General features: G+C 38.4%; 1 protein-coding gene across 1 annotated transcript in view; it reads right to left on the reverse strand.

Moving 5' to 3' along the window:
* The window catches only part of EXOC4 (exocyst complex component 4), an 808,787-nt gene that overhangs the window by 159,658 nt on the left and 632,713 nt on the right, over window positions 1-16,416 (reverse strand). The window contains exon 12 of the mRNA XM_017532629.2: window positions 3,605-3,741. Coding sequence (XP_017388118.1) covers window positions 3,605-3,741 — 137 coding nt within the window. The remainder of the gene's footprint in view (window positions 1-3,604; window positions 3,742-16,416) is intronic.

Consider the following 16,416-nt stretch of genomic DNA (forward strand, 5'->3'; position numbering starts at 1 on the left):
AAAAAGAATAATAGTTGGGCATGGTGGCTTGTACTTATAGTCCCAGCTACTCAGGAGGCCAAGGCAGGAGAATTGCTTGAACCTGGAGGCAAAGGCTGCAGTGAGTCAAGATTGCATCACTGTACTCCAGCTGTGGCAACAGACTCTGTCTCCAAAAAAATAAAAAATAAAAGAGTGCATCTGGAACACTGGGCATAGGCTGCGGCACTTCTTTTTAAGATGGACACTGCCAAGCTAATGGGTAATGGAGAAAGATGACTGGGATGGTTCGTAGACCAGGGCATCCCAGAAACTGGGAATCTTCGGTTTAAGGAGGAAAAACAAGACTAAATTGACCATGATAGCTATCTTCGTATATTGGAAGGGCTTTCGTAAAAGGATTGAACTGATTTGTTATCACTACGAAAAAAGAACTATGTCCAGCAGATAGGAAGCATCACTTCAAACTAAGAGAAAACTTTCAGATGAAAACATTCAGCAATGACCAGTCTGCTATGTAGATGCGGAGGCCTCCGGCCATTTGACATCTTGAGAGGCAGGAACATAAATGATTGGAAAAAAGATCACCCATGATGAATATAGTGCTGAGCTACGAGAACTTAAAACATGTCTTTCAAGACAACAATGTCAACAATACTATATAAATGGCCATCAGTGGGATTTACATTCTAGAGACAACTTGACCTTACCGTGGTCAGGTTACGCAACATCTCCACTATAATTACTATTTATCAACATTATTATTTGTGAGAAGTTATTGGGTGTTCATAATTAGACAATTTATTAGAAAAAGAGGGCATGCTCTACTTAAAAAAAAAGCTTTACATTGAATGGAGGTTAAGTATAAATTTAAAATGTAATATTATTAAAGTGAAATTATTTAAAATTATTTAAAATTTAAAATTATTTAAAATTAATTAAATTTTAAACTTTTTAATATTTAAGTTTTATTTTTATTTTTTCAGACAGAGTCTCACTCTGTCACACAGGCTGGTGTGCAATGGCACGATCTCAGCTCACTGCAACCTCTGCCTCCCAGGTTCAAGAGATTCTCCTGCCTCAGCCTCCTGAATAGCTAGGATTACAGGTGTGCACTACCACACCCAGCTAATTTTTGGTAGAGACAGGGTCTCACCATGTTGGTCAGGCTGGTCTTGAACTCCTGACCTCAGGTGATCCACCCGCCTCGGCTTCCCAAAGTGCGGGGATTACAGGCGTGAGCCACCGTACCTGGCCTAAGTTTTAATAGTTAAAATATTTTATTCAATTCTCTTTTGGTAGATGAGATGTTGGTACTACCATTTTGGGGCTTGGTTTTGTAAAATTGAAAATGCAACACTGTATGGTCCAGAAATTCTAATCTCAGGCAATTAACCCAGAACAGTGGTTTTTACAACTGTTATTGGTGTATCCCTTAAAATAATTGTGAAAAACTATATTCTCCTTCCCTGTCTGACATTTAGCTTTTTTTTTTTTTTTAGCATGTGTTTAAACAGATGCAGAAAATACAAATTTTGGTATATCCTAAAGATTGACGCTGTTAAAAAAATCACCATTTTAAATGTATCCAATGGCCAGGCACAGAAAGGTAAATATTGCATGATTTCACTTATACGAGGAATCTAAAGAAGTTGAACTCATAGAAGTAGAGGATAGAACAGTGGTTGCCAGAGGTTGGGGGTGGGTGAGGTCGGGAGATGTTGCTGAAGCCACATAGTTTCAGTGAGGAGGAATGCCATTTTGAGACTGAATGAACATCATGGTGACTCTAATCAATAATCATGTAATATATATTTCAAAATGCTGAGAGTAGATTTTAAATGTTTGCAGCACACACACAAAGACAGGTATGAGAAGCAATGGATATGTGAATCAGATTGATGTAATCATTTCATAAATGTATTCATATATCAAGAACATCACATTGCACTCATAATACATATAATTATTATTTGTCAGTTAAAAATGTTAAAAAGGTATCCAATGGAATCCTGATGCCATAGGGATTTGATACTCTCCATTATATATTTAAAATACATATAAATGGGCTCTTCTTTAATAGCTGGTTATTTTTCATTTTTCCTTTTTCTCTTTGAATTATCATTTCTATTTCATTTCCTCACTGAAATGTATCCTAATGAAATATATTTTTATGCTTAAAATTATTTTATTATTCCATAGTATCTTCTTAAAAAAGACTATCTGTATAAATTAAAATCCAAAAACTTTAAATTTTCTGTAACCACAACACTAAATTTTAACTTTCTTTTGTTTGAATTACTATCACAATTATTATGTAGTTCACAACCAATTGACATAATTGGTAATTTTATGTATGATTTTAACCTAAATATAGTTTTTGATAAATAATTATTGAACCCAAAAGGTTATTAGGACTGTACCTCAATGAGATGGTTGTTCTTTAATTTGTCCATGAAACTGTGGATAATTCTTGTTGCAGGAATGAGGAAGTTTAAACTTTAACCTAGGTTGTATTCCTCAGCCAAATTAATCTTCCCTAAACATGGCTTCCTTGCTCACTTATACTGATTCCCTGTCTGCTATCCAACATCTACATTTTCAGATCTCTTTTTTTATGACCCCTTGTTAGTTGGCCTTAATCTTCCTATTCAACATTATCTCCTACTATATTCTCCTAGGAACTCCGTTCCAGTTAAACTTCCTCCTAATTGTCCCCTTTAAATAGTGGGCAACTGTCTTATTGCTCCCTCCATCTCTCCACCTCCATAAATTTCATCAGTCCAGCACATATCTCACCTGTAAAATCATTCCTGACTACAACCTTTTCTCTTTCTTGTGTTTTGTTCCTTCTGCCTTTACAGTCTATATTGTACAAGTAGCTCCTGATTGTGTAGTACACTTCACCTATCTATTCTTAATTATATATCACATACAATTTAGTATTTTATTATACATTCTTTCTTTCCCTAATTGTTTCATGTCTTGTCAACCAGACCATAATTTGTTCCTATTATTAGCTTTCTGACAGAAGTGCTATGATCTTTTCCGCAAGCCCAGAGAGATTTTTTTGAACCTAGGGAAAGAAATCAGAGGGATAGCTAATGGTTTTCAAGTTCATAACAATGGTTTTTCATTGCTACTGATGCTGAAAACAGGGATAACTGTCCTTTTGTGACAACAGGAATGCTACAGATCAAACATCAGGAAGAATATATTTTTAAGAATTAAAAAGAAGTACTATTAAAGATTATGAAGCATTTCAAATTGCTCTACTTTAAGGATCTTTTTAATCACAAGATAGGCTAACCAAGATCTGGAATTTCCTTGAGGAACATGATCTTATCATTCTAGGTTTTCATGAACATCAAGGCTGACACATAATCTAAGCCACTCAACGGCAGTCCTAGCGGCCCTGTCCCTTCAGCACTTCCCTTCGCTCTGTTGGTCTGACTACACAAAGGCCTAGGAGACTATTTCTGCGATGCATATTCTCATCTCTTGACAAACTCGGAGATGATCCTTTTCTATAATGTTGGAAGTTAGGCTATTGAGGCAATTTCGCCAATCAGAACCACCATCAGGCTCAAACATTACTTTGCCTAGCTCCTAACAGAAGCTCTACCTGTAAGCTGCAGTGCAGGTGTCTTTGTACTCCTGGAGCTTCACGCACACCATGTTGAGGAATTGATCTGAATATGCACTCAAGTCATGCATCAGGTTCATGAGGTCTTGCACTGTCTTCTCCACAATGATTGTGCTCTGGAAATGAACAACAAAGAGAAGACATAGAAACTCGTGAGATTTCTGCAGTCAAGTAATGTGTAGGACAAGGAAGGACAACTCCAAGTATGTCATAATTTAAGGTACCTGAGCTTTCCTGCAAGAATGTGACGTTTTGAAATATGAACTCAAAACAACAACCATGTAAGTATCTTACACAAGCGCTGGTCGTCCCAAGACCTGAGCAAGTGTTTTCTCTGCAAGGACACAGAATAGGGATTTTCAAGTTGATATCATGGATTTCTTAACATTCACAAGATAACTTTGTGGCTTTTAAGACAGAAAATGCATATTCAGTCGGAGCCTGATTCATCACTCCAAGGCTTTTTGAGATTAGGGACCTATGACAGGCAGCACAAAGAAAAAAACCTTTCATGATTTATTCTAAAAGTTTCAAAACCATCAATCTATTCAGAATAACAACTAACATTTGTATTGTGTTTTACAGCTTGTAGAATGTTTTCACATACACAGCATATGTTATCTCACTTAAGACTCACATAATAATCGTGATAATCATGAACATTTACAGGGTTCTTACAAGTGCAAAGTACAATGCTAAGCACCTTGTATATTTTATTTCATTTAATCCTCTCAACACCCCTAACTATCAGGTGGCTCCTATAATCATCTCCAGTTTAAAGATGAGGAAACAAGCTTAGAAAGATAAAGTAAACAAAGAAGGAGCTCTAGGCTTTGGTTTTCTAACTGTACCATTCTGCCTCAGAGCCAGACCGGAGTTCTGCTGCCCGCAGTGCATTTTCCCATGAGATTACAGTGTTTCATACTGCTGTCACCACTATACATGCAGGGTCCAAACACACTCAGACATATTTTAAAACTGAATTAAAAAACTATCCAAAGGGTAAAATAAGCCCATCTTAAAGCTAGATGCTGACAGCACTACGCAGCAAATCAGTTTATAACTGAAAAGAGGGATATTCAACAAATTCTAAATCTTTGATAAAGAAAAGATTGAGTTGTTTAAACCATTAGTTCATGCCTCTTTCAAAATAAATATTAATATTAATCACATGGGGTAAATATTAATCACATGCTTAGCAGCTTGGAATCCTTTGGTCAATAACTGGTTTGTTGATTTTGTATTTATATAAAATTACATAGGCTATGGTAAGCTTAGCCATAAGAGTAAGCTTAAAAACATACTTTTCCAGTCTGACAGTGAACTATGAAGGAATCAAAGGCATTTTTATTATGTTTAAATACAGATTATGGGGTACAGGGTTTTGGCTAATTATTTTTCTAAAAATCAAAAGAATAAACAAAGGTATATAGCTCTTCTCAACACAATGGGGGATTGGCTTGAATTATGAGTTGCATTTGCACGTGTGTTCAAGAAGATTTGGTGGTAGAAGTTTCTTGTCATCTTTCGCCTTCCCTTCATTTTTCCCACCCCCAATACAATCATCAGAAGGTGAAAAGGAAGGAGCAGTTTTATTCTGTAAGCAACCCTCATAGGAAGCCAAATTACAGTCTCTATAGAATCCCCACAAGTTCAACTTCCTTTTCTGTATTGATTTTAAGATTAAAGCACTGCAGCTTCACCCTGATCCATAATCCCATTCCTCTGTATTTGTGTGTGAGTGACAGGAATTGATTCTGCCTGGCTACCCGTCCCTACGCTAAGAAGAATTTAAAATCCTCATCCTGATTCAGAACACAAGATATTCTACAACATGTGGGCAGCAATTAATAAAGGAGAGTGGAGTTCAGTTATCCTAACAAAGCCTGTTTAAAATCTAAAACATTGCAGGGAAGACGAGCATGAGGAGATTCCTCTGATTATGGGGAGAAAGGGCCTGGTTCTATTCCCAATTATGCTGTTGATAACCATCTCTGGGGTAGGTTTGGGTGCCCCTTCCTTTCTTATGACTCAGTTTAGTTCTCTAATAACCAAGGATAATTGGAATGCTCCTTTACTTTGTTGGCCCCAATGACTCATGTATTCAGTTTGCGTACTGCTGCTCTCATACTGGGCGAATACTGTGTAACTGCTCTCAAGTCACCTCAGGTGTATTTTGTCTTCCTGAATAGATTATCAGCCTCTCCAGAGGGATCAGCATTCCTCTTTTCGCCCATCTTCCATCCTTCCCTTCCCCCAGTTGTTTATAATCTCTCAGCATTTTCAAGACAACGACTAACAAAAGAAACTATATTAGTAACGATAATACAACAAATCTCTCAATGTCTTATGTGTGAGGGATGTTAGACACAGGCACCTTTGCATTTTGAAATCTCCTTGGGTGGTTTGGGTTTGGCTTGTATTTATTGCAGTGCTTTCAGCTGACTAGAATTGTGCCAATAGCATTTGGAGGGGAAGGGATGACTGCAAACACCTCTGCATATCCACGGGAGGTCAAGGTTTTGGGGATGAACAGGAAGTACCGGCAGGGAACGATTAGAATGCCATTGTTTAATTATAATGGTTGTGCTCAACACAGAGCCTCTGTGATGCTATATGATTACATACAATTTTCCAGCTATTTGGTTGGTTTACCTTGTCATGGTAGCACTCTGGATAATCAATCACTACATTCTCTTGAAGAAAAATGACACTGTATTTGGCCAAATGATGGGTATTTTTACAGGGAAAAAAGTTTCCATTTTTTCAAGAATTTATAACAATTTCCAAATCAGTGGCTCTGACAGATAAATGTTGAAAACATCAAAATTTTAACAAGGTCAACCCTGTTTTTATTTATTTTAGCTCTTTAGCAATGCAAATGATTTACTGACACATTATTAATTTTGGGATTTGCTAATGTTGACTATAATGACTTTATAATAAGCAAAACCCTGATTTTCTTCATTATAATTTCTATTAAACAAATCATAAATGATTGATATTTGCTTAGAAACAACTCAATTCACATTTCTTGCAATGTATTACCAGGTAATAAAGTTTGTGCATGTCATGAAAAATGAAAAAAGAAAAAAAAAATCCCAGGACAGTTGATGTAATAATAGTAATAATAAAACTGCTGTGGAAAATAAACACCTAAAGTTTCTTACAGGGACACGGTGGTAATTTAAAGTATAAAGTGGGTATATATGAACCAGTTGTTTGGTTCTGTACTTAAAAAAATTAATCAGTGAATAAATAAAGATGATTGTGCCTTTGAGAACTAGTCTACTGTTTGCCAGTATGGGGCTCTGCCTCATGACATTAATAATTCTGTTACAGAAAATAAGCTCTCACTCCAGATAATTTGGAAAATACTGACTTAAAAAAAACTGAAGTAGTGTTTTTACTGGAGGACTTTAGAAACCTTTAATATATTAGAGTCATCATTAGTCTTAAGAAGCCAATGCGGTATTCAGTCTTCCCCAAACTATCAAAGTAATGAAAACATTTTTCATAGCCCATCTTGTCACATCTACTGGAACAATGCTTCATGGTTTGGGAACAACTCTCCCCAGTTCTCTGGTTATACTGATGAGGACTCTAAGGCCCAATGACATGCTTGAGGACACATGAGGAGTACTGCTGTGAACAGGGTGAGCTTGATCAGCCTCTTACTTCTCGATCTTTCCATCTCAGCCCTTTCCTATACACACCAAGCCTCTTCAGTTCTGCCTCCTGCCTACATACCCCTCTAGGCTTCTCTCTTTTTAAAAGTTTTTTCTCTATTAAAATTAAATTTTTTTTCCCTCTATGTTTCTCTCCAGTTCCTCTGAACATGCCTAAATCTTGCTGCAACCACACTAAATTACTAGTGACTCCTTCCCTGCACCAGGCTAATTCCTGCCTCTGTGCCTTTGTGTCTCCTGATCTTAGTGTCTGGAATACTCTTCCTAGCTCATGACTCTCATCCTTGAAGAATTAGCTGCTCTAATTTAATTACCCCTTCTGTGCCACCAGAGGACTCTGGCTTTTTGGTTCACACTCTAAATGGAGTGTGGTAATCACTGGTTGAACTGGTTATCTCTTCCACTAGGCTGCTAATTCCTGTTGGTCAGTGACTGTACCTTCATATCTCTAACACCTAGCAAGGTATCTAGCATACTGCAGGTGTTTTATAAATATTTATTAATTTAATGCACATGCATAGGACATTCAAAGGAGGGTCAAAAGACAGAGTTAGAGTATGATTGTAACAATGGCTAAGAGCCTGATTTGGTAAGGTGAAATCAGACCACTTACTCCTTATTACTACACTGTATCTTAATTCCCATGGTTCTAAGGACTGAACATTTGTTGTGGCTGACAGTCTTGGGTATGTCCACAACAGTACTCTTAACTTCACCTGATTGTATTATTTTCTATAATGGCAATCTATTACGTATGTATATATAACTGAATGTGCTCATTTTAAAGTTTTAAGAAATAAATTCCCAATTCACAAATGTGCTGATTTAAAAGTTTTAAGACAGAAATAAATACACAATTCAGAAAAAAAGCCAAAACCAAAACAACTTCAGTTTGGAGAATGGAGTCTCTGTATTTGTAGTGTTTTAGCTCCTGAGAAGATGGTTCAGATATGCTGCTAAGAACCTAAAATTCTAAATGGTCAGAGAAATACGTCTATCACTTCAGACACATGTCTCCAGCACCATGACACACACACACACACACACACACACACACACACACACACACGGTAGGGCAAGCACACCTGACAGCAATAAATTAAGCACCCCCTTAGAATGATCCTGTGTGGCAGATACACCTGAATGTATGTTCTGAGCTAGGTAATTTGGGAGTGGCTAACCTGGAGATTCCTTCCTTATCTATGGTAAACGTCTGAGGCCCCTGGCCCATTTTGTGGGACACCAGCCATATGGGGGATTGAGGTCCCGTGTTGTGGGTTACCTTAAGGCTGCCAGGTGGAGGTTGTTGGTGGGAGGGGTAGTAAGTGAAAATGCTCTATTAGCTGCATGGTGTTTGTAGGTGGTTGTGGTTTTCCTCCCCAACCTTCCTCCACTGGACTGTCTCCCCTGTACGTCAGGCCCTAATAAGATCCCATGTCTCCTCTGCTGGCTCTGGGTCTCTTCTTTGACCTCTTGAACCTGGTGCCCTTCCTACTGAGGTTAACCAAGGTTTGGCCCAACAAGATGCAATAATGAAAAGTGGGCTTCACAAATGTTTGATGACAATAGCGGTTCTGTTTATTGGAGCATATTCAATGACAAGTCAGTAAAACTTGTTATATCATAATGTCCTTCCCATTAGTATCTGTTCTAAGCCGTAGCTGGCTGTAAACAATGATAATAACTATGAAAACGACAGTAATGATAGAAGCCAAAAGGAAATATGCTTTCCATTTTTTAATCTATGCTTTGATGTGTGTGATGTTTAAACTGTTTGAATGTGTCTTCTTCTCTTTACTAAGATGACTTGCAAAAGGCGACACATCCACGAGCTGGTGCCTGAAGAACTGCCACCTCTGCTCTCCCCCGAAGCAGCCTCCTCCCCGAACACAGGGATCTTTTTGAAAGTTCCACCTCCCACAGACATGAGTGCTCATGTCAATCAAAAGACATGAACACAAATCTTCACAACAGTTTAATTTATTTACTGCAGCTCTAGCTTAATTTGTTTTCCCCCTGAGATGGTGTCAGACTGGAGTGCGGTGGTATGATCATAGCTCACTGCAGTCTCAAACTCCTGGGCTCAAGTGATCCTCCCACCTCAGCCTCTCCAGTAGCTGGGACTACAGGCAGAGGTCACCATACCAGGCTAATTTCTTTTTTTGGTAGAGATGGAGTCTTGCTATGTTGCCCAGGCTGATCTTAAACTCCTGGCCTCGGGTGAACCTCCCACTCTAGCCTTCCAAAGTGCTGGGATTACAGCAGTCATGAGCCACTGTGCCTGACCTAATCATTTTATTTACAGAAAAAAAAAAAAAAAAAAAAAAAAGCAGTTCTCACGTCCATCAATAAAGTGGGCAAATAACTTGTGGTATACTCACACACCAGAAGACTGCAGAGCAATGAAAAAGACAAGCTACTGCTACATGCAACACATGGATAGACTGTGCAGATCTTAGTCTGAGTCAAAGTAGTCAGAACCAAAGGAGCACAACTGTAGAGTTTTGTTATTATTGTAGTTCAAAATCAGGGAAAAGTAACCTCTGGTGATAGAAGTGAGAATAGCGGCTCCCCTTAGAAAGGATCCTGACTGGGAAGGAGAGGATGTGCTAGCTGCTGGAATTACGCTGACGGAGTAGCTGTTGCATTAGTAAAAATGTATGTGACAATTCTTTGTGCTTAAGATTTGTGCACTTCAGAATTTGTAAGATTAACATTAAAAGAAAAAAATTTCAGGTTGTATTTGTTTATGTCTCTCACCAGATTAAAACTCTTTAATTGATGGGGACTCACGTTGCTCAGATAACTCGTAAGGCGCTTCATGACATGGCTCTGTCTCATCTTATGTCTCATCTTCTTCTAGTCTCATCTTCTACCATTTTCCACTTCCCTCTCTATGATTTAGCTACATGCAGCTTCTTTCAGTTCTTCATTACCATTTCAGGACCTTGTACTTTTCTGCAATGTTGTTCCTTGTCTTTCTTCCCGACAGTACTTTAGTTTCTCTTTTGGGTCTCAGCTAGCATATCCTTTCTGTGGGAAGATCCTCCCTACCCCTCATACCAGATTAGGTCTCCCTATTATAAACACCCAGAACATCTTTTATTTCTTTGTTACAACATTTAGCATACTTGTAGTGGCTTGTTTAGGGTCTACCTTCCCCAGTGGTCGAGATTCCAGAAGGGAGGGACAATTATTCAGGACCTGGCACATAACAGGCACTGAATAAATATTTATTAACTGAATGAATAAAGTTAAGTATATCCTATATTAAAATCAATTCATCACCTATTAGAAGGCAGAGAAAAGACAAAAAGCAGGTTTAACGCCATGCTCTGTAATTTGGTTCTCAAACAAAACTTTACATTCAAGCCCAAGACTGGAAATAACCCAAATGTCCATCAACAGTAGACTAGATAAATAAAAGTGTGACATATTCATATAATGAGATACTACAGAGCAATGAAAAAGAGCGAACTAGTAGTTTGCATAAGAATTCACATAGAAAAATATCACAGACATAATGCCGAATGAAAGCAGCCAGTCACGAAAAGATATACACTGTTTGATCTCATTTACGTGAAGCTCAAGATCAGCCATAGCTAATATACAGTGGTACAAGTCAGAATAGTGGTTGCTTTTCTCCACAGCAGGGTGGGGAGGATATTGACTGGGAAAGGCATCTGGTTGGTGGTTACATGAATGCATGTTAAACCTCAATTTTAGACAACTTATTTCCAACCATTGTTACAAAGAGGGACCTCTTCGAAAACCTTTGAGAATACAATCTTTAGGTATATTGGTATTCTAATACAATGGCTTTTACTTATATTTTTAAAATGTGAAGATATAGCAGTATTGTTGGCAAAACTACTACCGACTACCAGATGAAAACTGTCTGGAGAGGAAAAACTGTCTGTTTGGGGAAACAGCGGGGAACTTAGCTAATTGATTAAATAGATAAATAAGTAAGTACTTTCTCTAGGCCAAGCACTAGCCTAACTGCAGGAGATACAAAGCCAGGTAAGATTCTTGCCCTCCAACAATCTTAGACACTGGCAAGATGAGAAAATAAGTTCACAAATAAGGACAATAAAATGTCCTAGGTGCTGTGATGGGCATCTGCATATTGCACGGTGGAGGCACAGGGAAAGAAAGAGTTAATTGGACTGGGGTAAAAGGCAGAGAGAGAGAGAGAGGGAGCGAGAGAGAGACAGAGAGAGAGGTGAGAAAGGAGAATTTACAACTGAACTGAGTCCTGCAAGATAAATAATAGTGATTTGCAGAATGAACAAAGACGGAAAAAGAGCACTTCAGGTAGATGGAGCAGTCTGAACATGAAACAGTATGGGATTCAGGGAACTGCAGGTGGTTGTTCATGGCTGGGGTGAAGGGTATGTAGGGGGTGGGGGCTGGGGGGCATGTATGCGTGATCAGGTGGGAGGGCTCAGAGAGCCAGTCAGAAGCCAAGTCACAAATGTCCTTTTATGACATATATACACACAGACACACAGAGTACCTGAACATTTGGAATATCACTCTTTTCCAGCAAGAAAATATAAATAATTAATTCAATCTGATGTCACTAATCACTAGATGATCCACTTCAAGTATAGAAGATAATTTCAAAAAGTTTCACTGTTCAGAAAAGATGAATATGCTTACATAACAAACAAATTCTGAAGCTCTGTTTGTCAGGCTAAAGAGTCAGGCAGAATTTACAAATAGGCTTAAACAAAAAATACGAGGTAAAATTTCAGACAATCAAACAACTATACACCTTTAGAATTCATGTTATTATTAAATTTGCCAATAAAATCATGGAAAATGTATATGATGTGAATTATCTATATATTTTTTACCATTTTGGAAGAAATCATTTATGGTTGAATAAAATCTGTTCTGAACATAATCTTATAAGCACACCTGTCTCTTTATGAGGTTTATTTGGGGGTTTGTGATTTCATATTCAAAACAAAACAAAACATAATAGCAGGAAAGGGAGAAAAATTCCACAACAGTTGTGCTTAATTAGACTGTATGATCCCAGGGGCCACCTTTCTTTCCCTAGCTAATATTACATAATACGGCAGTATTTGTTGACTTATGTACTTTGAGTCAATGTAACTCTGTGGCTAAGTTGTCAATACCTCTTGATATTTAATGGAACCCATTACATATGGGTAGAAATAGATCAGTGAATAGGAAAGTATCAGCATTTATAAGAAATATCCCAACACCCTCCTTCCCCAACACACACAAACACACACACCCCATGCACACTTTGAAAGCACCTTAAGATTGTTATTCAGCAAAATAGAAGGTGCTACATGTTAGGAAAGACACAGAAATATAACAATGACATTAGCAGATATTGTTCTTCTATTGGGCCTAGCAATGTTCTTGGTAAAAAGCATGGGCTTTTCTTTCCAGGGGTGATGGTAATCTACTTGAGAAAACATCAATTAGAACAGGAAAGAGTGATATTCCAAGAGAAGAAGAAGGTAAGTTGACAGGAATAAAAAGGTGGGGGAGCCTGAACTGGGATCTGGAGGATGGGGAGGTTTGGATACTTAGAGAGGCAGAGGCAAGGTATATCAGGCATTGGGAAAGGTGTAGGTAAAGGTCGGGGATGAGGGATGAGCTGGTCCTGTGTGTAGCAGTGAGGAGACAAGTGTGGCGGGAGAACGCAATTTCTGTGCAGAACCAGCTTATGTAACGCCTGAATGACAGACAGGCTGAGGGTTTTCTGCAGCTGGAGGGAAGCACGGCAGTGTATTTGGTAGCAGAGCTCAGGATCCTAATTCTAGAGCTGAAAGCAAACCTTGTCATCTAGTCTAATTTTCTAGTTTAAAAAAGAACCATAACCAATATCAAAAGACCTGTCAAAGATATTAAATACATAGATAGCTTATGAGACTTCAAAATGAGACTTCAAAATCTAGAATCCAGCTGTGTGAGTCCCTCTGGCCAAAGCTGATGATTAGTGCATCAGAAAGAGTAAATTATTATAGGTGATTATGTGTACTGAAAAATATGAAAAATCAATGAAGAGAGAAAATCAGAAAAAACTAATTTGTCACCATTTAAGGTGTCTATGAAATAAATCAAAATTACCTTTGAAATTTGGTAAATAAAAATTATGCACTTGTGCTGTCTTTATAGTAGGAACTATATTTCAGCATAATCAAATTCAAAAAGTTCTACTTTAAGGAAGAATACCAGCTAATAAATATAGAAAAATAATATAATTAAAAAATAAGGCAGGATGTGATGGCTCATACCTGTAATCCCAGCACTTAGGGAGGCTGACACAGAAGAATTGTTTGAGCCCAGGAGTTTGAGACCAGCCTGGGCAACACAGCAAGACCCTGTCTCTACAAAAAATAGAAAAATTAGCTGGGTATGGTGGTGTATACCTGTAATCCCAGCGACCCTGGAGGCTAATGTGGGAGAATTACTTGAGTCCAGGCATTTGAGGTTACAGTAACCTATGATCGTACCACTACTCCAGCCTGGGCAACAGTGAGACCTTGTTTCTTAAAAGAAAATCATACCATGGCACCTAATAAAACAACTGATTCAGATAAAGGTTATCTATGGGTACTAAGACAAAATGAAAGTTGAGGCTGGGCGTGGTGGCTCATATCTGTAATCCCAGCACATTGGGAGGCCAAGAAAGGTAGATGATCTGAGGTCAGGAGTTTGAGACCAGCCTGGCCAACATGGTGAAACCCCATCTATACTAAAAATACAAAAATTAGCCAGGCGTGGTGGTGTACGCCTGTAGTTCCAGCAACTCAGGAGGCTGTGGCAGGAGAATTCCTTGCAACCAGGAGGTGGAGGTTACAGTGAGCTGAGAAAGTGCCACTGCACTCCAGACTGGGCAACAGAGTGAGACTCCATCTTAAAAACAAACAAACAAAATGAAAGCTGACCAGGAAATGAACATCCATATAGGGTCAAAGTTATAGAACATCAATTACTTCCCCACAACAAAAGCCAAACTACACAATGGAGGGATTAGAAGGTCACAACCCTCATCCAGGGGTTGAGCTTGACCTAATTAATGTAAGGAAGCCAGCTCTTTACAGGTCTGTGGATGAGATAGAATACGAATATAACATCATCTATGATATATTCTCACTAAAAACATTTAACTTCAATCTAATCAAGGTTTCAGATCTAACTTCTTCTGGTAACAAGGAATAGAGGAAGCAATCAGACAAATACAGAAGACAGAATATTCCACAGCATGGCTGGCTGATTCTGTTCACTATATCAGTGTCATGAAACATGTGACTGCTTGGCATTAAAGACACTTCAGCCACATAACAATTACGGTCCTAGATGGAATCCCAGTTTGAACAAACCAGCTGAAAAGGACATTTCTGGGACAATGCATCTGGGAAAATGCAAAATTGACTACATATTACAAATATGGAGATATTAGAAACTTTTTCTAATTGTGACAGTGATAATGCTGTCTTGATAATGCATTAATAATAATGAAGAAAATGCTCTTGCTCTGCAGAGAAGTAAAATCAAATTATTTCAGTATAAAATAACTCAAAATACCATCTTAAGCAATTAGGAAAGGCAGACAAAATATAGGAAACAATAGTTTCAGACACCAGAGATGAAAAATAAATGATGTGAGCCTTATGAGTGGCCCAGCTGAAGAATTTCTGGGCCACAATGTAGGAAGAAAGGACCTGAACAGAGCCTGACAGGCTCTGTTGAGGAGAGAGAATTTGGAGTTTTGGAAGACCAAGGCAGCTACAGTTTACTGTGGCAAAGCACTGAAGGGTGGGGAGCTTCACAAAGAGAGGGGAGGGTGGGGAGAGGAAGAAAGAGAGCACGTGTGTGCAAAAGAGAGCATATGTGAACACAAGGTCTGTATAGATCTTCAGAAGGCTCCCCTCAAACCTTTGGCTGAGTACTGTTCTGTGTGACAGACACTACTGAGGCCAGAGAGGACTACCTCAATGGAGCAGGCGGAATAATTCCAGAGTCCACGCAGGGCAATGAATGGTCCATGTTCCCACTAGCTGCAGTGGGGAACCTCCTAATAGATAGGCTGTCCAGTAGTCTTCAAAACAGTACTGCCTCAGTAGGAGGGCCAAATCGGCCTGAGAGTAAAAGCTGCCCTGGACCTGTCTGATAAAGCCTGGAAGCAAGCCTTGACATGATGAAAATCTAAATAACTTAAATGTGTTCCTGAAGTTCAACAATATTTAAAGAACTGTAACAAAATCCAGCACTTAACAATGTAAAAAACCCTTACATGTCTAGCGCCCAATAAAAAAAATTACTGGCATATGGAAATAAGTTGGAAAATATACAAGGAGAAATAAAATCAGTTAAGAGAAACAGACCCAGAAATGACACAGATAATAAACAAGGAGGTTAAAACAGCTATTAGGAGTAGCTTCCTATGTCTAAAAACAATGGAAAATCTGAGCATGGTAGAAACAGAAATGGAAGACAAAGCAATAGAACCTATCCAAAATAAAACACAGAGAGAAAAAAGGATGAAAAAGAAAACAGGACAGGGAGTCAGTGAACTGTGAAACAGTATCAGGCAGCTGAATATACACACAACTGAACTGCCCAAAGGAGGCGGGGGTGCAGAGAAAATATAAAAATAAATAAACGGTGGCTGGAAATTTTCCAGATTTGATGAAAAGTATAAGCTCACAGATTCAAGCAGCTTAATGAACCTCAAGTGGAAGACAACAAAAACTACACAAAGTATATTGTGATACAATCGAATTGCTGCAAATCAGTGATAAATAGAAAAATCTTAAAAACAGTCAGAAAAACAAAAAACAACAACAATTAAAAAAAAAAAAGAAATGAGATTTGAAAGGAAAAAGAAGAATCTAGGGCTTTTGAGTCCTAATTTGATGTCCCCTTAACTACCCTATACCTCCCAGGGAAAATGGTATTAGATGAAGACTTGGCAGACATGCTGGGGTGGCCTGGAGAAGCGAGAGTTCACAGAAAGGCATCTGACTAAGGCCCTGGCAGTAGTCTAGGGTGGGTTGCACTGTGGTATCATGAGAAAAAAGAGGACCCAAGAGAGAGAAAAAAAAGTAG

Source organism: Cebus imitator, unplaced genomic scaffold, assembly GCF_001604975.1.
Source record: "Cebus imitator isolate Cc_AM_T3 unplaced genomic scaffold, Cebus_imitator-1.0 Scaffold77, whole genome shotgun sequence".
Lineage (NCBI taxonomy): Eukaryota > Metazoa > Chordata > Mammalia > Primates > Cebidae > Cebus > Cebus imitator.